Source organism: Pseudorasbora parva, chromosome 25, assembly GCF_024679245.1.
Source record: "Pseudorasbora parva isolate DD20220531a chromosome 25, ASM2467924v1, whole genome shotgun sequence".
In the NCBI taxonomy this organism is placed as follows: Eukaryota; Metazoa; Chordata; class Actinopteri; order Cypriniformes; family Gobionidae; genus Pseudorasbora; species Pseudorasbora parva.
Genome location: NC_090196.1, coordinates 18738581 through 18764745, shown reverse-complemented (window position 1 = coordinate 18764745; position 26165 = coordinate 18738581). Strand labels below are relative to the sequence as shown.

General features: G+C 36.9%; 1 protein-coding gene across 1 annotated transcript; it reads right to left on the bottom strand.

Annotated features, from left to right (window-relative positions):
- gnaia (guanine nucleotide binding protein (G protein), alpha inhibiting activity polypeptide a) lies at nt 1-24487 on the bottom strand. The gene is made up of 9 exons (XM_067435896.1): nt 24009-24487; nt 10032-10074; nt 4889-5030; nt 4600-4757; nt 2548-2676; nt 2286-2415; nt 2031-2184; nt 1130-1337; nt 1-1042 (listed from the first exon to the last, which is right to left on the bottom strand). The coding sequence occupies exons 1-8, from the start codon at nt 24124-24126 to the stop codon at nt 1147-1149; spliced, it is 1065 nt and encodes a 354-aa protein (XP_067291997.1). The 5' UTR covers nt 24127-24487; the 3' UTR covers nt 1-1042; nt 1130-1146.
- Between the last annotated feature and the right edge of the window lie 1678 nt (nt 24488-26165).

Sequence of the window (26165 nt, the reverse complement as noted above, 5' to 3'; positions counted from 1 at the left end):
TCTTATTTCAGGATGCCGTTATTTCAACAGCATTTTTATTAGCAAAATAGTGGATATTAGTCAACATTTGTTCCCATCCAATAAGAACCTACATTTAAGGGATGTGAAGCTTAAAACCATTTTAATTGATCGTGTTACTATCAGAAAAGACATCTGTGATTCTACTGAAGGCTTCTATGAAACATTTCATTCTACAGGTTGACAACTCATTTATGTAACATGGGTATGTGGACCTAGTGCAAAAAAAGAAAAGAATGTGTTACAGGAATTCTAAGGAGAAATTATTTGGTCCCTTTTAATGCATTTTAAAATGGTTTCCTTTGATCAGTAAAAAATCCCTATTAATGCAAAATGTTGACCTTTTGCTGAGTTCTCCATCAAAACAGTTCATGATTTGCAGGTGCAGAGGAACCAATTCATCAGCAAATTTCAGGGCTCACCACAGTTTTTCCATCATTCCAAACCCAGGCAAATCTGACATAACACACACGCACTGTGATGGTAATGACGGCTGTACTCAGATAAGCAGGTTTCTCAAAATGATTCTGGCATATTCAGATTTTCCCCATTCAAGAGTCACAGCTATAAGATCACCCACAGTTGTTTGGTCTTAAATATCTAGCTTTCAATGGTCTGAACTACTAGTGAACTAACAGATAATAGCTGTGTGGATGAATATCAACTGCCTCATATTTACCATGGTTTAAGAGGGGGAAACGAGCACTGCAACAATAACTGCAAGGTACATGACCTTAATATTCAGAGTAAAGACAGAAAAAAAAATCCCCAAAACCCTTTGAATGAAAAATACCCTTTAAAAAAGACCTGTTAAGTCAACGTCTAAAAACGGTGAAAAATTCCAGCAACAATTACAGTTGTACAAATATTTTACACAAAATGCTTCTTTTTTTTTACGCCCTAAAAAAATGTCTAAAATGTTCGGAGAACATAAATATAAAGTTAAGTAACGCATTTAACATTCCGGTTCTTGGTTGACCTTCCTCCTTCTCTGGTTCTCCCATAGGTTTCACTTCAGGCCACACTGCGAAAACACCAAAAGTGAACATTGGATAGATAAACAAGCAGTTTTACCAAAACCATATAATGAAGTTCCAGTGATTCTGCTCACCAGCGACATGGCTCGTTTTAGAAGAGCCCACAGTCCTTAAGGTTGTTTTTGATGATGACGTCAGTGACGGCATCGAAGACAAACTGCACATTCTTGGTATCGGTGGCGCAGGTGAAGTGGGAGTAGATCTCTTTGGTGTCCTTCCTCTTATTCAGGTCCTCAAACTGACACTGAATGTAAGCGGCTGCATCCTCATACGTGCTGGATCCTTGGAGAGAGTTTCATATGGAGAGTTTAATAAGGAGAAATGCCAATAAGACAGAAAATAATTTATATTTTTTTTATATTTCGGAAATAGAATTATATCTTATTTTTCTATCATATGAAGTATTCTAGTGAATGTAAAAAGTATATTAATATATAAACGATATAAAAAAAATAATAGAAAGAGGGTATGCATGAGATGTCTTCATCATCTGGAGGACTCCATTCCATTGGATTTGACACGAAATCTGAGGTATATTTTTACTGGCTGCCAAAAGCTACAGAAAAGAGAACCAAATGGATCGCTGCAGTTTACAGAAACAATTGAACTCCAATTAAAATCCAGGTGGATTATGCAGTTATCATTTTGGATTTAGACCGACCTATGTTGTATTTGTATAAAGGGTTCACAGGAATGCATTTCCTACACGTCAAAATCAGGCACATCTAAAATGTTAGAAAACATGATTCCTGGCAGCAATATCCACGGATCACTGGATCTTTGGTGAGTTGTATATCGAGCCCAACCTTTAGTTTAAACTGATAATCGACTGTTTTACTCGTGTTCACAGTTTCCCCTATTAACTCCATTCATGCAGCAGCTCTTTTGCCAGTCAGTCCGGCTGAGGGGTCGTGTTCTATTCGTTACAGTGACGTCAATGCATACCCTCATTAGGAGATTTTAAGTTATTCATACCAGTATACTCAGGGAAACAAATGGTAAGCGGGCTTTTTTTGATCTTGTCGTCAAACAGATCCTTTTTGTTGAGGAACAGGATGATGGAGGTGTCCGTGAACCACTTGTTGTTGCAGATGCTGTCAAACAGCTTCATACTCTCGTGCATTCGGTTCTACAAGAGAAGAAACCAAGCACTGTTTAAGGGGAACTTTAAAAGGCAAAGTTTCTGTTTCGTGATGCTGACACTGAAAGAGATCTTGTTTGAGAGCTCACCATTTCCTCATCTTCGGCCAGGACGAGGTCGTAGTCGCTGAGTGACACACAGAAGATGATGGCGGTCACTCCTTCAAAGCAGTGGATCCATTTCTTCCTCTCTGACCTCTGGCCGCCCACATCAAACATTCTGAAAGTAGTGCAGATGAGAGTGGTGAGATACACTCCGAGAAAGTCAGAACACCGTTCACACATTTAAGTACTGCACATTTAAAAAAAATATATGGATTTCGGCGTGTGCAGTTACAATGGCAATACTCACTTGAAGTGAAGGTCCTTGAAAGTAAAGTGGGTCTCCACAATACCAGTAGTCTTCACCCTGGTCCTCAGGACATCTTGCTGAGTTGGGACATAGGAAGAGCTGGATATTCTGTCTAGGTCATTCAGGTAGCTATAGAGAAAATACAGATCCATTATTATTATTATATAAAAATCAGTTATTCAAAGTCTAAAAATAATAAGCAATGATTTAAGAAATAATAAGCTGATTTCATAGAAAAGTGTAAATACTATAGTTTGAGTCCCCTAACCATCCAATTGTAGTAAAACTGGCTCAACCAATAGTGCAAGTTTGGGACGGTCCTATCTGTTTGTCTGACCAATAACAGACTAGTTTAGGAAACCTGTTTGAGAATGGCCATTTTTCATCAGTTCTGATTTGTAAATGAACTAAATTAAAACCGTATGAATTTATATCAATTCAAAATTGCATTAGTTTACGTTTTGTTGAGATATTTAAAAGGGTTATATGTTACATTTAAATGAACAAAAGTGACAAGAAAAGTGAAAAAAAGTGTTAAGGAAAAGTGAATGTTTTTAATTTCAAATAAATGTGGTAATTTTGAACTGTACACAAAAATGTTAAGCAAAGTGTTTTGAACATTGATATCATTAATAATAAGAACTGTTTCCTTAGACACCAAATCATCATATTAGAATGGTTTCTGGAGAATCATGTGACACTAAATTCAATTCAAATTTACGTGTAGTGCTTATCACAATACATATCGTCTCAAAGCAGCTTTACAGAAAATATGCAAATCACAGTTAGCTAAAAATATATTACTAAACAATGTAATTATTTAAGGAAGAAACAATGGGCTCATTGAAGTAAAGAATACATGTCGTTAACAATGAATAGGGCATAAACTGGAGTAATCAGGGTTCCAAACAGATTTTCCATTTAAAAATTCCATACTTCTCCAGACTCAAACTTCCAAAACTCTCTGTAGATTTTTTTTAGACCATATTTAACAAATGGTTCATAAAGCCTTTTTTTAGCATTACATTTGGTATATACAGTATAATCATCTATAAATATTATTTTCTCGTTTTTTATAACCTGCATATATTCACCTCTGACACATTGGTTTAATACTGGTTTGATAATGAATGATCAGCAAACAGCAAAGTATAATCTAATTTAGAAAATCATTTGCTCCTTTATCTGTTGCTGGATTGAGTGGAACATTCAACTAGTGAAGTTCAAAAAGAGATTTGCTTATGGTTATGGCCTATGGACTTGAAAGTATTCAATTGCGTTCGACAGTCACTAAAAATAAATACATTTTGCATTAAAACACTGCTGGTATCAAATGTATTTTTAGATATTTTTAATTTTAGATAACTTAATAGGGGCAATAGTCTGGAAACATTTTTCCATACTTATCCAGACCTGGAAATTACTAAAAATTACTTGCATATCCATACTGAAAATTCTGCTTTGACATCACAGGAATAAATTACATTTTAAAATATATTCCAAATACCGAACAGTTATTTTAAATTGTAATCACGTTTCATAATATTAAAGTTTTTACTCTTTTTTTTTATCCAATAAATGCAGCCTTGGTGAGGAATAGACTTCTTTTGACTGACCCTAAACTTTTGAACGGTGACGTTAAACATTATTCAAAACTTGAATTTCAAAAGGGTTTCTCTTTTCAGCCATCAGCCAGACACATTGCATTTTTATTATGCCTTAGAATTGGCTATTGTAAATATGTCTTTTTCATCTGGGTTGTATGCAAAAGGTAATGGTTTACTTCATGCTTTGAGAACAGGATAAATTTGCATTTTTGAAAAGTTTGCATACAGCATATTTGAATCATAGGCCATAATGAATGGAATAATGTCAATAATAACTCGGCTTAATGTAAAAGAAATGCACACATTACACGAGCAAATGACGTGATCAGTGACCACAATGGAAACTGAGCAGCATTTTGTGGCGAATGCAAAGGTCATTATGTGGGAAATTGGCTGTGCAGGGTAGAAAATGCACTATAAAACTAAGAGAAAGAGATAAACTCACTATGAGGCAGAGTCATTGAGCTGGTACTCTCTGGAGCGACTGAAACAAGCCTGCACGCCTCCATCCTTCCACAGCCGCTGGATGATTCCAGACAGCTCGCTTGTCATGTATCCCTCATCTGCAGAGCCAGCCAGAACAAACAGCTGCCTAGCGTCATCCTGCAAGACAGCCAATCAAATGCATCATCCGCTTGATTTCCATTTGATACTTTATCATTACATAAATCAGTGGCATGGAATATGTTTGGCAGGCATTTAACCCCATTTTACATTATAACAGCAGCACTTACAGCCCGCCCTGCATCCGCAAAGTCAATCTTAAGGCGGCCCATGGCCCTTATGATGGCGATGATGGACTGGATGGTGTTGCTGTACACCACGGCTCTGTATTGTTTGCACTCTTCCTCTGAGTAACCCGCTTCATGGATGATTCTGTGGGAGAAAGACAATCCCATTACTTGAAGTAATAAAGCTAATAGTTCCTGTCATGTATATTGTGAATACAGTCCTGGCTTAAGAGGTTGAAAGTGTTATGCTGCACACCGTGCCAAACAACAGCCATTAAAAGTGAAGATATATCATTATATTTGCCCTATAGTGCGCTGCATGGATGATGCACTTTTGTTGGACAAAACCCAGAAACAAATAAGCATTTTAGCATTTGTCGTTACATCATACCCATCAGGTTTTTTTTTTGTTAAATACCTGAAAAAGTTGTGTGGTTAACACAAGCTCAAGATATTTTCATGCTTGATCGTATTCGTATATATGGCCAGGCAATTAGACGATAGTGATAATTGTCGTGATATAATATCTCGATAAAACGATAGCAAGAGTTCAAGAAATGTTCAATATAATGTGTATGCTCAAAAAGTAGGGCTGGGACAACGCAAAAAACACGTTGACGCAAAATATGCGCGTCGATTCGTCAGACTCAAAATAAAGATGGTGGCACCGGAGAGTAGTAGCAACCATAGATATACATAATAAAGTATATTATGCAATTAAGTATATTATTTATTATGTATATCTATGGTAGCAACACGAGTGGCTCCTCAGACTTTCAGATGTGCAAGGCGGGTTGGCGCGCGGGGCGCATTGAGCACAGGTGCGCATGCACGCGTTTTGTTGTCACTGCTACATAAACAAATTTCTGCACACAGGAAGACAGATGTTTAAATTAAGTTACGGTACCGACATCCAGTTATGGTGTCCCGCCTTTGTTTTACTGTCTATTAAAGTCTGCCGCGTTTAAGTTACGGTGTAGCCTGTGTACTGTCATACATGTTTTCATAGAGCAGAATACTCACTCAGCGCGCTGTCAGGCAGTTTGGGGCTGCCCGACTGTGTGCACTCGAATGCCGTGACAGCGTGCGCTCACGCATACAATCAGTAGTAACAGTTCGCAATTATATCCATATATCCTACCTTTTCTTGTAAACCCGATAAAATCCATGGCCATGAACGTCATCGGGGATGTTTAATCCACAAGCATTCTGAGAATTATTCCTACTTGTCGTTCACATCAATCTAAAAGTTGTCCTTTTAGGCTATAGGCGATTTTCATTCAAAGATGTAAAAGTAATTAAGCTATGTAGCCTATTGTATCATTTTTTTTACTAGATAAAAACATTAAAAACATATTGCAATAAATAATTTCTCTGTTTAGCCTATGAATGGGCAATCCGATCCAGTCAGCGCTGTCATTAGAGCGTGATAGCCAAACTTAACCCTTGATTAACCAGCGGCGCTATTTATCTTATTCCAATCCCATGCATTTTTACATGATTTGTTATTTGTTCTATTTTTTATATCTTTGCATTATATATGCAAATGTTTACTCATAAGAAATAATCTTATCTTGTTCATATAATTCAGTGTCACCTATCAAACCTGTAAGTTTTGCTGCACAGCAATGAAGGTACTCTTTACAAGACGTATTGTGTCCTTAATAATGGCATCAGAATGCAACCAAAGCACATGATGGTAATAAGAAGATGGCTATAATTAATTGTAAATCATCCAAAATAAATGCCATGATCATTAGATTTTATACAGGTGCTACTATATTGCTTTTGTAAATGGTGATCAGCAACCAAATATTGATAATATGGAAGTTACTGCCTTTTGCCTTGGCATGACTCCACATTTTTTGCAGACAATACAAAGGCAGAGTGCAGTAACTTCAAAATAGGGTGTGTGTGTGTGTGTGTGTGTGTGTGTGTGTGTGTGTGTGTGTGTGTGTACTTTGTTATGATTTTATTGAATGCATTGTTCTTGTATAGTCTTTTACTTTTGAATTTTAAGAGCAATAAACATATATTGCAATGTTAAGGAATTAGTTTTTTTCATTCAGATAATTAAATCAACATGTATAAGTTGCTATTAGGCAATTAATGGGGAGATAATCGATAATCGAAACCGAATCGGACAGGAAAAATTAATCGTTAGATTAATCGATGCATCGAAAAATAATCGCTAGATTAATCGTTTAAAAAATAATCGTTTATCCCAGCCCTATCAAAAAGCAAATCAAAACAGTTGAAAATTTGAACAGCACCACATGGACTGTTAATGATTCTGAAAGATTTGTGCACGTCTCTGTCTCCATCACAAGCCCCTACTGGCAACTCCTGACCACTTGAGAAACATCTTGAGCAGTCATAAAGCTTATGCTTGGAAAATTTCTGCAAGAACAAAGTAATTTGTTCGTTTTCTCGAGGTGGCAAGAACAAGAATAGTTCGTTCTGGCCCGTACATTCCATACTTCACGAGAAAAGCAGGTGCCGATCATCTGCGTTTCTCTGCATTAACCACGCCTACTTTAAATCGTCTCAGGTAGGCTCTCTCACACCAGACGTGCACATTATATACACGCAAGCTCAATTTTGAATCGACTTCTGACAGAAGAGCTGTGCGATGGGTGTATCTTCTAGCACAGGGTCAAACCATTATGTACATTGAAGATTTGAGGAAAATATAATATAAATTTAATATAAAACCTTGAAATGGTACTCTGTGGCACGGCAGGATTTTAAACAACGTCCGGAGTCGGCGGGGACAGGCGACGAATGCCGCCGCCGGTGTGTGTACATTCATTGAAAACGCGTTCGAATTTTAAAGGCTCTTTATGACGCAATAACAACACCCGCGAAGATTCGACCGTGAGATTGGTGGTCGAACCCGGCTCCGCATGTCAATGCATCGAATTTTCGACTATTCGGGGCCACCCCTAAGTAATACTACCTGTAAATACGGTATTGTGACAAAAATATTTAAATGCTAACAAGTATTACGCATCTTTTTCCATCACTTCAAAACTATAATATTATAATGTTATTTTTAATATGGAGGATGAACAAGTAATGTTTTGGTCATCAAAGATTTTCCCCATTTATAAAACTAAAAGTTTCTAGATATAAAACAACTCTTTATTTTAAAAATATGAAATAAATTACCATTGTAACTATAACGTTTTTACCCTGGGCACGTTTGTTGTGGTCTGTGTCGAGTGCAATTGTTCCCTCCGGTGCTATGCGCAAATACACTGCAGGCTCATACCCAAGGTAAATCAACACTATTGACTTAACATGTGTTTTATTTAACTAAATACATCGTCATCTGATAAAACATGCACGTTACTTTTCTTGTGTACAAAAGAATTTGAAGTCACTGATGTTTTCACATTCACGGGAATCGCGTCACAGTTCGCCACTGTCATCCCTGAACATATAATATGCAATGCAATAAATACAAAAGGCAGATAGATAGTGGGTATGCATGCATAATATATTTTTAAATGTAAACTTTCTTTTAGTGCTATCAACCGATTAAAAACATTTGATTAAATCACATTTTTCTGTGATTAATTGCGATTAATCACAATTAAAAACAATGTTTAGGTTTTTAATATATTTTATGATGCAGTCATTGCACCAATTTTGCACCAATGCACCAATTTTAAACATTGATCATAGCCCTTAAACATTACAGTGTAACTGAAAGCTTGTTATAACATTTATTGGCTTTAAACTTTAACTTAAAAGAATACTCTCATAAACCCCCCTCACAGGTAGAAAACTGGCTATAGAAATTGAACAAATGCACTACATAAATTATTAATTAAATATAGATTAATCCATATTAAAGCTACAAAAGTCATTTAGTCAAGAGCAGTGATTGATTAACATTAATGACAGACAGCATGGCTGCTGTCGCTTTAAGATCTACTGCTGCAGAACTGACACGCTAAAGTCTTTAAGCTCGTTTAAGACGTTATTTGATATGTGAATACCCAACAAAACTGATTTTTGGCATAATTCTTTCCATGTTAAGTTTTTTCAAGCGCAAAAGAGAACTGGATTTTGGCACACTGTCTGCTCATGATGCTGGCGTGTAACCCACGAATCCCTAGTTTACAATGCGCATCATATGCACGTGAAAAGTAATTTTGCCGTATAAATCGCACGATAAATACCATTCATGTTATAGATACGGATTTCATGAGAACTTGGTCGAAGTTAAGAGCAGGAAAGACAGCCAGACATACATAGAGTCATGGACATAAGGGAAGAGCTAGCTTAAATTTTCTAGTCTATATTTCCAACTTTTGTAATACCGCTGTTTTGGGTTTTGAAAAATACATTTTTAAATGGGTTGTGTTATAGCCCTGTTTGTTATTATTAAATATATGTATTGACTGCATGATCATTTCACCATATTATTTACTGCCATGTGAGCCGCACAATGACACTGCCATAGACAGTAAAGATACGTAGCAAGAAGAAACACACTTACATTTTCCTAAATTTAAAATGTTTAAATTTTCTTCTTGTGCTCCTAAAAGCTTTCTTTCAGTTAGGGCTACAGTGCTCCTAGTAAAAACAGTTAGTCTGGAGCCCTGTAGCCACTCCGAAAATTGCCTACCCTAACTTTAGTGATGGTGACGAAGAAGTAATACAACCGTGGTGTAGTTTGTTTATTAACCATGTTAAGCTTTTTAGTTCTGACTTTTTATTTAGGCTTCAAAGTTCATAAAAGTTGTGTTCAGTTGAAGATTATCATGATGAACAAAACGTGTAAGAATCATAAACTTTTCTTGGACACAGAGCTTATTTTCTGCAATAAACCAAAAGCCAATAGAAAAATCCTTTTGGCTTTTTGTTGAAGGAACCAGGGCTGATAGTTACAAAATGCGTCACTGGAGCAAATCTATTGCTCAATTCTAATGGCTTTGAGGATGTTTAAAATGCTAAAAGGTTATAAAAGTCTGACAAATGCAGGGAAGTCCCTTAATAAGTCATATCTATAATCATATGATTATGTACTGCACATTTAATTTAAATAATCTCTGCTATCATTTGCATCTGAGATAATTTCTAAATGTTATGAAACTAGTATGACAATGATGACCCATATGGGGTTGAAACTTACTTCATTTGTTTGACAATTGTACTCTTCCCAGATTCACCAGCCCCTGGAAGAGAGAGAAAGCGTGTTAGCCAGATGGACACACACCCAAACATTCCAGATCTTTCCCTGCTCCATAAAAGAGTGAGAATCTAACTCTGAACGATAAAGCATTTGTGGCTTCTGCCAGCTCAGCAAAAGTATTTGTCAGTATCAGATAGAGCGGTAAAAAAAAATCATCTTATTTCCTTTGATTTCACCACAAGTAATAACTGGGTGGGGAGAAGACCATATCAACTTAAATCTTGAAAGGAAAAAAGACCGGAATCGTTTTTACTGGAATCGTAGTGTCATGTTGCATCCTTACCGTTCACATGATGAAAACAGGTGATAGAAAAAAAACAAAGGGAAGTGGGGGAAAACAGATGTCGTGAAATGGCTCAAACAAAAAAAACAAAAAAAAACAGTCAATGAAACCTAGACAAATGTATACTCATTAAGGGGATATTTCACTCCCCTATATTTTAAAGAGAGGAATAAAACCACCAGGCTTCAACAAAATCCCCAGTGATGTGAGGAAATGTGTAGGTGTTAATATTAACGGATTAATTAAAATCACCTCACCGTAATGGGATTACAGACAGACTTTTGTAAACAGATTAGCTATATGTCCAGATAACCATGTCTGCACAGGTTTGATTGCGGGCGACAGACAGCAAATACTTTAGAAACAGTTCATTATGTTTTCAAACTAGGGTCCAGGAGGCTGCAAGAAAGAGGGTCCACAGAATACTTGTCTGGAAAAAAGGTAGATTTTAGGCCTGTCAACTGTGTTATTAGATAGTGTCAATGGATTTAATAAATTAATACTATGGATGTGACGTTGTGGAAATGTTCCCACCGGGTTAATAACCGTGTGACATCACCACCAATTCTATCTAACTGAAAGTAACACACAGCCACTCAGGCATTCATTACGAAGTGGAGCAAAGCGAACAAAGTTAAGCTTCCATATGCATAAACTGAAAACGCACCAGTGCGCACACACCGTGAATGACAGTACATCCGTAAATGCGCGGACCTCTGTGAGGTCGTGCACATTTTAGTTCCGATTTTGAATTAGCGACAATTCAGCGGATAGCTTGAATTGTGGGTCCATCAGGCTTTTATTCATAATGAAAAACACAACAACAAAGTGTAATGACAAACCTACTTAAATAGTAGGGCTGTCAAAATTGCTAAAAAAAAATGACGTTCGAATATTCCCTCTAAAAAAAAAAAAAAAAAAAATAGTCGAACTATTCGAACATCTGGTTGCACATTTTGTCAATGATGCGCATTACGTAAATAACAGGACAAATTAATAAAGAGACATATAACTACTTGTATAGGTAGTCTATTTAAGTTTGACAAAGTATTTTTACACAAAAACAAGTAAAGTAAATAATGGCCAAGACCGCAGACATCACTCTCTTGCCCTCAGCTCACACTCTTTGCGCATAACGGTTTAAATGAACAAACTTTGTGTGCTGATCAAGAGTTGTGCGCAAGCAATTTAAGGTCGCGACTCTTTTCCCAAATCTAGCAGGCTTCATTCAGTGATTGAAACATTACTAATATTCATTAAAATTTTACAGCATATTGAACGGTCCGAGCGAGCTGCGCTGTGCTAAACAGGGAACTTTTCCTTGACATGAAACAGTAAATAATCAAACCAGTGGAAGCAGTGCATTTATCCTTTATAGGGCGGTCAACGAATATTCTAAATTCGAATATATATTCGAATAGTTTTTAAAAAACGAATTTCGAAAGTGAAAATTAATATTCGAATTAAAAAAAAAAAATACGGAAAAAAATCTGTGTAGAGTTGTGGCTGTCTGCTTTGCGAGTGAGCGCGCGCCTGAGGGTTCAGGACAGGTCACAGAAGACGCACTGTCACTGCTGAAAGTGGACGTGTCTTGCAGAGAAGACGGCAGAAAGTGCAGAGCCCAACTCAACCGCAGCAGAGAAAGAGATTTTAACTCCATGATTTTAAAGCCATGTCTGGAAGTACGTTGGATTTTGTTCGGTAGGTAAAATTGTTGAGCCGCAAGATAAAGTTATATGCAAGCTATGTAAGATACAGTTAGCATACCATGCCTCATTTTATTTAACATTAAACAGAAATATTACTAAAGTGTAGTCTACTGTACTGACTGAAGAGATATGGCATGAATAAAGGATAATTGCACTGCTAACACTGGTGTGATTAGGGCTGGGCGATATGACGAAATATATCGTCTGGACGATAGAAAATGTCTATCGTTTTATTTTAGGCTCTATCGCTTACGCCACGATAAGGCGTTTACAGCAGAATTTTACATCAAGATGCACCTCACGCCACGGCATGCCCATGCACGCTGCAATACATAAACAAACATGGAGGAAGACGGTAGTAGACGCGGTTCAGACCAGGGTAATAATTATGCCAGAGTGGTGCATAAGCGCGCAAAACAAACTTCAGACACAGACGCTGCAACGGGCTTTTACGCATGGCACACCATAGCCATATATTGAAATATTTTAATGGCAGGTGTAGGGATGGCGAAAACTAAACATTTTCTTGACCGACCACCGAGCCTCATTAGCCGGTTGAAACCGGTTAACCGATTAGTTTAAAATATGCTGCGTTATTTGAAATAACAGCCGCGAGCCGCGCTCCCTCTCTCTCTGTGTCTCACTGTCTCTCTCTCTCTCTCACACACACACACACATACACTCACTCGCCTCCCTTCCACTCACGTCACTTTTTTAAATCCCCCACAGCGCGAAACACGAGTCCCGCAAACGCGCCGCCGTGGAGCTTGTTTGTAATCTGAGGACAAATGGCTCCTTAGTTTCGAAATGGTTTGGGTACAAGGTGATCTCGTTGAAAATAAAGGCATTTGTCCAGCGTTATGAGCTCATTTGAAACATTGCCGCGGCTCATTTAAGAAAATGACAGCTCCGAAGAGACCCGCTTTAGTTCGAGGTAGTGCTAACAATAATAAAGAAAGACGATCAACATCAACGATCATGTGTTACCACTGAAATGTAGCTGTAAAATATTTCCAAATGTAAGTCCATCTTAAGCGAAATGCACGCTTCATACTGTCGTCTGCCCTGGCTCTAACCTCGAGTGTTTAGCCTGTTTACTTTTTGCAAACCTTGTGAGCGCGTGCCAAATGTTTTTATTGGTTTATTAAGTAGCCTACACACAGGCGAGTTATGAAAAAATTAGTGCGAGGGATATGTTCACTTCACACAAAAATATTTTGGAATGAGATGGCTAATTGTAGTAGCGTTTAGTCCACTGTATAATAGCCTAATTTAGAGATCACTTTTTTTTTTTTACTGACAACTTTGATCGGTTAACGTTGATACGGTCAACCATCGGTCCAACGGTCATCGGTTAACATCCCTAGGCAGGTGTTAACTTTACCAACTGTATTGCTTGAATAAAAGGTTCTAAATAAAATAAAAATGTAGTCCATACTACCTTTATTTGTTTTTTTTATATAATTTCAAACTGCATTTCCACATTGCAATTTTGTATAGACTATTCATAAACTTAATTAACAGAAAAATTGCTATATCGTTATGTATATCGTTATCGGGATATCAAATGAGCTATATCGGGGATATGAAATTTTGGCCATATCGCCCAGCCCTAGGTGTGATTATTCACCGCTTCATGTCAAGGAAAAGCTCCATGTTTAGAACAGCAGAGCTAGCTCGGAGCGCTCAATATGCTGTAAAACTTCAATTAATATTAATAATATTTGTTTCAATCACTGAATGAAGCCTGCTATATTTGGGACAAGAGTCGCGAGTCTCGCGACCAAATTGCTTACACAAAACTCTTGATCAGCACTCAAAGTTTGTTCATTTAAACCGTTATCCGCAGTGAGGACGAGAGAGAGAGAGAGAGGTTTGCACTCTGCGGTCTTGGCCATTAGTTAATTTATATATAATAATATATAATAATTATATATAATAATTTATAATAACAATCTACTTGTTTTTGTTTAAGTAATACGTTGTCAAATATGTATAAACTTAAATAGACGAACTATACAAGTAGTTAATGTCTCTTTGTACTCATTTGTCCTGTTATTGACGTAATGCGCGCCCAGTTGTTCGAATAGTTCGAATTTTCGTGTGCTTGTTTTTGAGGGAATATTCGAACGTCATTTTTGAGCAATTTTGACAATCCTACCGACCAAAATCCAGACATGGCTTTTATCATGGCAAATTCTGAAGGGTTAAAATCGCTTCCTCTGCTGCAGTCGAGTTGGGCTCTGCACTTTCTGCCATTTTCCATGTAAGATGCGTCAACTTTCAGCAGCGGCTCCTGTGACCGGTCCCTGAACTCCCATGTGCGCGCCCACTCGCAAAGCAGAGAGCCACGCCTCTACTACCACTGGCGTTTTTCCCCCACTTTTTAAAAAAAAATTCAAATATTAATTTTCACCTTCGAAATTATTATTTTTTTACTATTCGAATTTAGAACATTCGTTGACAACCCTATTAAATAGGCACCTTTACATTAAGTTTTGAAACCAAATCTGCCGCAATCCTCTTGTCTGTCAGCTCTTCTCACTCGTGATGAATGAGATCTGAGTCCTGCTGCTTGTGTGATGCGACTCCCGTTCGGATCATGCTTTAGTAAGCAGACACGTTCAGTTATTATTTGTACTGTCTGTTCTCTGACAGTGGGGGTGGTGCCACGGTGTGCACGTGATGGAACCGAAACTATCGTAGAAAGCTCAATTAATACTAGGGCTGGGCAATATCTATATAAAAATTTTAAAAATATTGATATTTGATAATATATTTAATATATATCTTGATATGTTTGCAATTGCTTCAAAATAATAAAAAACCTAATTTTCTTTTGCCCCCATTAAAACAAAAACTATTTAGATTAAATTCAATATAAAATGTTTACATTTACTGAACAAGTTGGGCCGACCAAAATCTTATTTCATGAATGTACTTGTATAATTACAATTTTTATTTTTATTTTATCTTTGTTTTAAAAAAATAAGTGAAACATGCAAATACAAACAATATGACAAATACAGTGCTTTATTTTTTAGCTATAGGTCTATTTAACAGAAGTCAAGAAAGAAATGAAATAATCAAATATATATAAAAATACTGCTTAGTCTTCACTCTATACATTAATTATAGGCTACACTGATTCTTAACAAATATATTTAAGTTGTTTGGCCAAGCATGGGGTGGCTTTCTATTTTTCATTGTTGTTTGATTAACGTTAAAATCACACAGAATATTAGGTCCGGCTTAAGACCTGCACGATCCAGTTCCCTCAACCATATAGGTTCACTAAAGACATTCCCGACTCTGAACACTAGCCAGAATGTGCATTTTTTACATATTTTGGTAAAAAAAAAAAAAAAAAATATGACATTTTAATTCACAAAAGAACTGAATGGCGATCATATGTTGTCTGCAAGTGGTGTGCATGCACGTCCCACGCTGCACTTTTATTTCTCTCATGCCCGCATGTTTCTGTGTCTTTCTCTGTCATGTGCTGCACGTATTTATTTAATTATTCTGCTTCTAGAGTTTAGTGAGCGGTGGAAGCAGACCTCTGCACTATCTGAGGTAACCTTCTGTGGGAAAGTATGCTTGAATGTGAAATATTCGATATTCACAATTTTTCACATTTTACATAGTCATCAAAATTATTGCGATATTATCGCTAATATTCGATATATATCTCCCAGCCCTAAATAATACACTTTTAAAAATTATACAATACTGTTCAAAAGTTTGGGGAAGGTAAGATTTTTTAAATGGGTCATATAATGGTACATGCACTTTAACAAGCTGATTGTACGGAAATGTGTATTGGTAGTGCCTATACACAACCATCCTATGATGATAAAAATCCATCCAGTGTTTTTTTTTAAAAATCCCCTTACATGTTTTCCCCCGTCTCAAATCGAGTTGTCTAACCGTGTGACATCACACACGCCCCTCCCACGACTGTTGATTGACAGCAGCATTTTAACACAGAGCCCTGAGCGAGCTGTCGTCATCGTCACAGTCCGCTAGTGTTGATACGCTGAAGCAGAATGGCGTCCAAGCGATTGCGGGGTTCTGTTCTTGAGTGTAATAATAAACACAGCAGTCATTTTGATGTTCCTAAATCCAAACCGCTGAAAACGCAGTGGCTGAGTTGTTTTCGAAGGGAATATTCCACCCGATCAACGTCAATGCTTTCATGTTTGCGCAAATCATTTCTCCCCAGACTGCTTTATAAACGAGGGTCAGTATAAAGCAGGTTTTGCTCAGAATTTGCTCCTGAAAAAAAGATTGTGTTCCTGCTGCACCTCCAGAAGAAGTGAGTGTACCATTTTATTAACCTTTATAGTAATCTTTGCAAATCGTTTGCACGCTTGAATGCAGCTAAAGTTTACAGGATAAGTTAAATTACGGCATGCTTTCTATGTATGAAGTTCTCTATATAATTCATAATCCCACGTTTATAAAGAACACGTTGTGGTTATTGTGTTATTACAAACTGTGTACGCTGGTGATAAAGTTAACTTGGCAACACTAAACTAAGCTTACTTTTGTAGATGGTTTATAACAGTTTCTGTTGCGGATTAAGTAGTAATATCAAAAAAAGTGTTGTAACAGTTATTACACTGCATAGATAACATTACGCATCATTGACAAGCCTACATTTACAGATAAAACATTTTTATTGGCATTAGCTGTAACAATCTGTCAATGAACTAAGGTGTACATAAACACATAAGCATTCGTAAACACATAGCATTCGTATCTCACTATGGGCAGATTTCAAAAAGTTTCGAACCGTTATGATCCGTGTATCAATTCATGATTAATTACATTTTTCATTTTGGGGTGAACTAAAACCCTTTAACTTGTACAAAAATGCCATTATATGACCCCTTTAAATGTTTTTGTAATGAGCCTCTTATGCTCATCAAGGCTGCATTTAATTGATTTAAAAATATAGTAAAATGTGTAATATTGTAAAACACCATTAAAATGTAAATATCTTTATTTTAAATATAATTTATTCCTGTGATGCAAAACAGAATTTTCAGCATCATAGTTCTAGGTGTCATGATCTTTCAGAAATCATTCTAATATGATTATTTACTGCTCAACAAACATTTATTATTATTATCAATGTTGAAAAAAAGATGTTTTTGTAGAAATCATGATACTTTTTTCAGGGTTCTTTGATGTATAGAAAATTCAGACACCATTTATTTAAAATGGAAATCTATTGTAACATTAGAAGTATCATTAATGTCAATTTTTATTAATTTAAAGAGTTACTTCAGCGATTAGCATATGGCTTTGTATCAGTAGAAACCCTGGAGTATATTCAAATGATCATGCTCCATCCCCCTCATATCCCCCTTAGACGAGAGATTTATGCATTTTATTTCTGGAAAAATTACTCCGGTGACGCAAATATCGTCAATTTGCATCATCAGTAAAAAATTTGGCTACAGCCAGCAGAGAGAGCTATTTCCACGTTTTCATCTCGCACATGGGGGATGGGAGATCGCACTCACAGCTCAGCTCGCAGCTGCAGGCATTAATTTAAACGTAGGGCCCTATAATTTCCGCAATCACGGAATCGCGGACGGAATCGCGGAATTGGCATATTAACGCGGAATCTGCATATAAACGCGGAAACTGGTGTTAACGCAAATTTCCCCGGAATTTTACATATTTGTAATTAAATTCTGTGTCGTGTGGGTTAAGAACGTATGTCTGAGGAAAGTGTAGACCGGGGGAAGCAAATCTTCGCGACACAACCCCTCCCGTCATTTTAGCTCGCCCTTCAAAACAATGAAAGTACGGCGAAGTTGGTCTCCACGGCTCTGCTTTCGGCAGCGAAAAAGTTAAGAAACTCGACGCTAACGGCGGTTTCACACTGCACGTGCAGGCGGCGCAGAAGCTTTGCGATGGAGAGCGGGAGCCGCGTTTGTTGTGCTCAGGCAGCATTGGTCCCGCGCGCACCTGAACCGCGGCTCGTGTATTGCACATACAGACAAATATTGTCCATTCTGTCAGATTTTCCGGTGTTCTGCTCGACCCCTGTCATCTCGTGCTTTGATTTATAGTGGGCACATTAGGCAGCAATGCATATCTGCTACAAATGCGACCGTTTTCCCCACTGTTCCAAACATGCATTTAACATGCTGTATATGGGTAGTTTACAAGGTTACTTATCATGTAAAGTTTACATGATAAGTAACCTTAAAGTTAAGATAAGCATCTAGTTTTAATAATTTAAAGAGGCCTTTGAAGTTGGGGAAAGTTGTGTTTTCCTGTATTTTTATTTTTCACAGCTCTGGATATCAATTTTACCGGAAAGTTTAAAGCTAATAACCATTAATATTTGAAGTACTTGAAGTGCAGTGTTATGTTGCATCATATTTGTCCTAAAAAGTAAATGTGATGTTTGTTACCTCAATAAATTTAAGGTCATTCCTATTTTTTGTTTTATGTTCTATTATATTAACATTAAAAGCACACTCTTTTTTCACCAAAATAACAGTAAAGGGTAAAAAAAAAAACTGAATTGCCAAACATTTTAAAGGAAAAAAAGGAATCTGCAAAAATGAAAACGGAAAAAACGTAATTTGCAAAAATTAAAACGGAAAAAACGTAATTTGGGAAAAATTAAAACGTAATTTGGGAAAAAATAAAACGGATTTTATAGGGCCCTATAAACGGAATGGCCGGCGGAGCAAAGTGAGTGATTTAACTTCTCAAATTAATTCCTATGAAAGTTAATCTTCCAAAGGCATGAAAATGAACTGAAAATGCGCTGAGAACTACTGCCGCGAGCGCGGACGCGTTTACCTCAGCTCAGTAACGATGAGTGTAATCTGACTCCTGCTGCGTTTGTGACTTTCACTCAGCGGCTAAATCACAATATATTGAACGGACACGTTCATTTTTTAATTGTAGTGCCTGTTCTCTAACTGAACTGATTTTATGAAGATGAGACAAAAATAAATGTTCTGTCTTTTCTCAGTCTAGAAAGCACCAAATTCAAAAATAATTTCACATTTCTTCTACATTAATGACCCAGTTTAAATACATATTCATCTTTCCAGCGCTGAAGTACCCCTTTAATGCATCCTTGGCTGCTGAATAAATGTCTTTCTAAAAAATATATACCTGATGAAGGTCATGAGACCAAAACATTGCTAATAAAAAGTTTTTGATTTTTTGCAGGTATTGATAGTGTGTGGGATTTCCTTTTGTTTGTTGTGAAGGGGAAAAAAAAGTCCTGCCTTCATCTCTTATGTCTATAGTATAAATATAGTATAAATGGGGTCTTTAGATTTATATGTGAATACTCTCCATCATTATTATAAAAGTTTGAAAATCTCAAACTTAATTTTTTTTATTTAAATAACTCAGAATAAGCCTTGCCCGTCTTTAATTTACCTACCTCTAACTTCAAATCTCCCATACAGCTCTTCCATGAAACTAGAATTCATCCGCTCACTGAACGAACGTTTCAATTAACCATCTCAGTTGTGGTTGAGGACATCCCTGTGGGATGACGTCTCTTTTCTCAGTCCCAGAGCACAAACACAGCAATTAGGCCACATCAGCATCTCACACAGAGATACAAACCCTACTGTGAGGAGACCAAACACAAGAGCGCTGCATTTACCCCAGAGACCCCGGCAAAACTCCCACACGACTTGATAAGAGGCTTGTGGTACTTAATGTTCATCCACACTTTTAATCGTACTCAAACAAAGGCTGTAATGTTTCCTGAGAAGCAAATATCAAAGTGTTCAACAGACAGATGGGAATCGTTCCAGCACGTCAAAGATATTTAACTTTTTCAGTGAAACTTTACAGGCGAAATCCAGACATTTCAATAGGAATCCATGAAACTTTACCTAATTAAACATTTTCCAGATTTTGCAGTGAGTTCAAGTTTTTCTTGCAAAATTTCAACGTTGTACAAACATCTGTGCGTATGTTGCTCCATAGAGCACTAGATTATTGACATCTGGCAAATTAATATGCAATATAAATAACCAAGCAGATAGAACAAATATTCACTACCATAGTATTTTTTTTTCCTACTTTGGTAGTGAACGGTTGTTTTATCTGCTTTGTTACAAACATTCTCAAAATATCTTGTTTTGTGTTCTGCAGAACAAAACTCATACAGGTTTGGAACAACTGAGTAAATGATGACAATTTGACAATTTTGGGTGAACTATCCCTTTAAACCAGTAGTAGCCCAAGTCTGTATGATATTCTGGCCCCTACTTCGACACAAGTCAATGGGGGTTTATGATTTTGAGTGAGGTTTTTTTTTCTTAATCTTTAAACTGTTAGTTTCAAGCGGCAACCTCCCCCATTTTTTGTTGAAGCCAAGCCTGCAGTATTCCTTTCAGATACTGATGCTTTCGCGCCTCGATCGCCCCCCGGTGAACGGTCCCAGTATAACCGCCACTCTGTGTTTTCTATTGGACACAAGGCAAACTAAACAATAAAATTACACTTCAAATATTTTCCCCCAAAGTTAATGTCATTGAAGGCAGTTATCATTACAACGATTTCATTTCAAGCGTTCATTTTTAAAATAAGTTTAGTTTTAGTTAGTTATTTGATGCTATAACAGGGGGTGTGACGTCATGATTGACAGCTGAGATCGACGTCTTCTCTGAGTAAAGTTGTCACTGAGGCATTAATGGACTTTTTTCGGAATTTTTGGGAGCAGATTGGAGCTTTAGCTTTAATTTCTACATTTCCATAACTGTTTATTTCACACCAACATAATTAATTGTTCTGCATCTGTGAGTGTGGGCGGGCTTTTGATATCGCGGCTGTACTTTCTGCTCTCTACTGCGCAACTCCGGTCCCGAAATCTCTACTGCGCAGACTCTTTCCCAAGATGTCAGTGCCGTGCAGGCTGCCTAAAAGCTTCAAATCTGCCAAGCAGAAACAGATGATGTTGAGTTGTCCATATTTTTTTACGGTCTATGGTTGAAGCTAATACGGAAGTAACTTAAACGACAATTCATCGACTGGCCACTAGAGACAGGCTCCAGAAGGGAGCATAATCTCATTGAGCCCCATGTTAAAATTCTCAACTTCACAGCAGGAAAAAACATGTTTACAGCCTGGTACAAATTGTGATTTTGGTCTATACGGCTAATTTTGCCGTACTTTCATGACAACTGTGAGGGGGGTGAATTTCTTTATAATTCAATAGTTTACATTATATAAAGCCTTAAATTTCTGCATAATTAAGGGGAGTGGTCACTGAGTGACAGGTGGATTGCCGTTTGTCTGCTAGTCATCGCGTTTCCTAAGCTCCGCCCACATCCTAACTCTTTGCCCATTTTCTGTTACCCGGGCGCGATGCACTGGCAAGAATGTAACGGCCAGCTTCTCTACTTTACGCTTCAAAACTGCTCTTCAGGTGACTCCACAGACACTATGTTCATATATTTTACAGTCTATGGTTCGTTCATCCAAAAATGTGATAAATTCTCACCCTCAGTTTGTTCCAAATGTGCAAGATTTTTGGTCATCTTTGAAACACAAATTAAGATATTTCAAATGTAATCAGAGATTTCTGTCCCTCCACTCAATTACCATTTTGACATGTAAAACTAATCCAATTGGATTTTATTTGGATAAAACGGAGCGATTTGGACGAAATTTCCTGAAGAGACTTGGTCACTTTATATGATAAACAGATTTAATTTAGGCTTGATTTAGACTGAACTGATCAGCGATCATAAACAGACACTCAACCGTTCTTGGTTGACGCATATGAACAAACCTCATTGGTTCTTGTGGAAGCTCAAACTTTCTGTGAACCATGAGAATGAACCTCATTGGTTCTTGCATGTCAAGCGAACATGCTTGAGCTTCCGTTTAGCATAACTGATGTGTGCGTTGATGAATATTTATATGTGAATAAAAGCATAAATGAAATTGGTTGTTTATTATATAAAGCGATTGTCTCTTTATGAATTGAGCGGTTTAGTCAATTTTCTAGAGATCTTAGATGTCATTAAAAAAATCTTAATTTGTGTTTCTTACGGTTTGGAATTACATGATGGTGAGTAAATGATCATTTTCATTTATGGGTGAACTAAACCTTTAAACCACAGTATTAGCAACTCATTCTTAGATGCATCATTGCAAGTTTCTGATGCCACATAGTGAACTTGCCTCGCAAAACACTGGTTTAACCTTTTGTTTGGTCTCCTGTGGCTGCGTTTATGGTGCTGTAATTTGAACTGGCTCTTCGGTTCCTGGGCAACCAACAACACTAACTGAGACGCACGTCAACACACTCTAGTCTAAACCATGAAGCAGTGCTCATCTTAACTGAATTATTGCATTTTGAAACATTTGTGTCACTCGCAGAATTTTGCAAAAAAAAAATCTTCTATTCCTATATCCTCTTCTATTCTATTCTTAGAAACAATCCTGGCAGTCACCATTTGTTCCTTTCTATAGTCTAAACAGGAAATCCAGCCAGTTTTACAACAGGCGTAAGGGACATATGCCGACGATCCGCAATGCCAAAAAAGCAAACAAACCCAAGAACGCAGCACACATAGGGTGTATAATGATTTAGCACTTAGGGGGAATCCAGTTAACTAGGTAATTAGATGTTAATTCCCTAAAGTTTGATGGTGTAAGGGCAGGTTTTATGTCCTTTAACAATTTACACAGCAAGTAGAGACCAATGGGAAAATGGCTTGTACATTAAACAGATGAATAAATCTTACATTGACCATTATTGTTTCTGTAAACTTTCCAGCTCTTCAAAATTAATAAAAATCCATGCAAACAGCACCAGTGATGCTCTTTAGGAAGTGTGTAGCTTTATCTGAAACAAATGTTTAAAACGTACAAACCATCAAAAATGGCACACAAATATTTAAATCACCCCAAGCTAATAAATTGTCTGGCTTCATTACGCAATGCCCGAAAAATGCTTGCACACAAATACAGGAAAAATACAGAAGAAAGGTATGCAAAACAAGAATCGGAAACTGAGTGGCCTCTATGTAAATCACAATGAATTTACAAGTCTACTGCTAAGGTATTAGGGTGGAAAAAAACTGTGAACTACACATACAGTGTTAATGAATTTACATTTTAATATTTTGTTATAACCCAAAGCGAAATCTAGGGTAGGAACTGTTTGTTATACAATAATAATACATTCTAATGGGAAATAATCATGGGCTAAATGCAAAATAAATCGAATGCATTTCTTTAAATCTGCTCTAAGAGCTTGTTGTTTGAATCCCTACTTAAATAGCTCAAATGTATAGCATTAATTCAGGGTTAAGAGTTTCCAGACTCGTATGATGACCACCAGGACCACTTTTTAAACCCATCTAGCATTATCCACTCCAGTTTACTCCAAGCACCCAGCAGGACCCTCCATATGCACAAGCCTATTTATCATAATTGGATGAGGGTCAGGGTAATCTATCAGATCCATCGCAGTAAATCAGGCAGTGGGGATTAAATTAGATTAAACTTGTCTTTTGCTGGCTGGATTAGCCGAGAGCCGTTTGCGTCTAACTGGCCACTTTGGCGAATATGCAAACCAGCACTTTGAACAAGTCAAGGCCGAAATAGGAAAGAAAAGAAGCCAAATACAAAACTTCACGCAATTATCTAATCTCTAATGTATAGACATATAAATCACCATATTAAAACAGTGATAAATGACTCGGGATACTGAGTGGATTAGCTTCATATGCTAGCCGAGACACCAGCGCGGTAACTATGGACAAAAAAAGTTTCCAGCGTCCATAAATATGCACTTGACCGCTTTATCACCAATTTAAGTACTTAATTAAATGTTCAATCCAATGCTAAATGAGCTTATATTTGTTGGTAATGGCTTTTTTTTTCACTAGCGAGCGGCTAACTCACCCAGCAGCAGCAGCTTGACCTCTCGCGACGCTTTCTCTCCATCATCCCGCAGGTTTTTGTCAATCATTTTACTCCTTTCCTGGGCGCTCTTGTCGCCCGAGCTCAGGGTGCACCCCATCTTTGTAGAGTTTAAAACGCTCTCAAACGATATAAGAAGTCGAAGAAGCGAGGAAATGGAGGAAAGAAAGAAATATCATACACAAGTGGTTCAATTGAGGGAGACACCCCAACGTCTCACGCCCAACTCTTTCACACACGCGCACAGCCTCTTAAAACTGGAGTTTTCCAGGCGCTGGAGTTTCTAAAGTTACAAAAATAAAAACGGATGGTGTCAGTAATTAATCGAACGCCTTGACGGCCATTGTTGATTAAAAATAAAGCGAAAATTCAATCAGTAATGCCCAGCCTCACGCTCGGCTTCTCCCACTGCTGTTAAAGTGTCGAAAAGATCGACGGAGTTTCCTGTTTCTTTTCATACATAAATCCCCCCTCCACGGTCGCGCGCTCAAGAGCACGCTCCCACACACATACGCGCACACGCAAAGGTGCGCGCTTATTGATAGCAAGCATGAGCCCAAGTACTTCTGAAGTCAGAAAAATGCGGAGAAAATATCAAAAGACCACACTTTTATTTTTTCCAATTATTTTATTCAATTTCAGAACATCTTTAACGCTTTAAAAACCCTTATTCAAATTTTTTTCGTCATTCTACAATGTATTAACAGTATTGATATTTTAATGATGATATATTATTTAGTGAATTTTCTGAAAAGCCTAATATGCTTCAAATACTTTATTTGTATTTTTATTTGCATTATTTATTATTATATATTAATAATTATATATAATTTAATAAAATATCTGAAGAGCTCATGCTTTAATAATACTTAATGTTCACAATATGTAATTTATTTGTAATTTATTTATTGTCTTGTTCTGTCTTGCAAATCAAACAGTTTTAGCTGCATTTTAGGTCTAATTCCAACTGAATTACGGTCAATATCATAATTACTAATGCAAAAAAAAAATGCTGGTAGTACACTGATGACAAACAAATGGGAGATTTAACAATAAAATATCCCTTTACTGTCCTTACGTGTGTCAAATGTGTATTGTTCTGTATTGTAGATTTTTTCCCCACAACATTAGTGTCTGCATTTGGTGGACATGAATAATTTATGGCGGAAATGACTCCATTTGGTGAGATGAGGCCACATCTGGTTGGTCAGGCCACTGTTCTAACCATATTCAAATAGATTCAGATTTAGGATATTTTCTTATAGGTGGCACAAAACCAAACAGAAAATCAAAAGATGAGCTCATACATAAGCTTTTGAAATATTATATCCAGCCTTATTATTTTACATACTATTTAAATTTCAAATGTCATGAGCATGCAAACCATCTAGCAAGTTCCACCCCATATCCGTGACTAGTGCATTTTCCTAAAGAACCACAATGGAATACAAGGATCACTCAAGCCATTTAAAATAAGGGTAATCATCATCATCATCTGCGACTGAACATTTATTACACTGATTTATAGTGTCATGGTGGACTTTAGAATATACATGTTATGTTTATTTCATTTGTGCAACTTGAATTACACACGTTTTAGGCAACAACAATAACAAAAAAAAAATCTTTACCTTTTGTACTGAGACTCTGTATCTTATAAGTGTTATTTAAAAACATGAAGACATAAACTGCTGATGTAAGTGGCTAGATGACTTTTATACCCAAGAATGTATTATTAATAATACAGTCTTGTATTATTATAGTGCAATCTATTTAAAACATATTATAAAGAAGTAACAAGTGACAATCATAAACATACTTTGCATGACATGCACACAAGTTTTTTCTCCAATTTTGTTCAATATTTTATTGCTAAAAACTAAATAAGAATGCATTTTTATGAATTTTAATTAATTAACACATCAGTTATATATTATTTAAGGTACATAACAGATACTTTGCACTGGAAATGGCAGCGTGCAGTGATGCATCTTTGTGTTATAAAGTGGTTAGATGATGAGACAATAGGGATCATTGTTCTTTCTCCAGCATGGTGAGACTTGTTATACTAAGGGACCGATTGCTTGCTGTGCTACTTGAATAGAGGTACTGCTGAAACAGCACCTGTGGGGATACGTG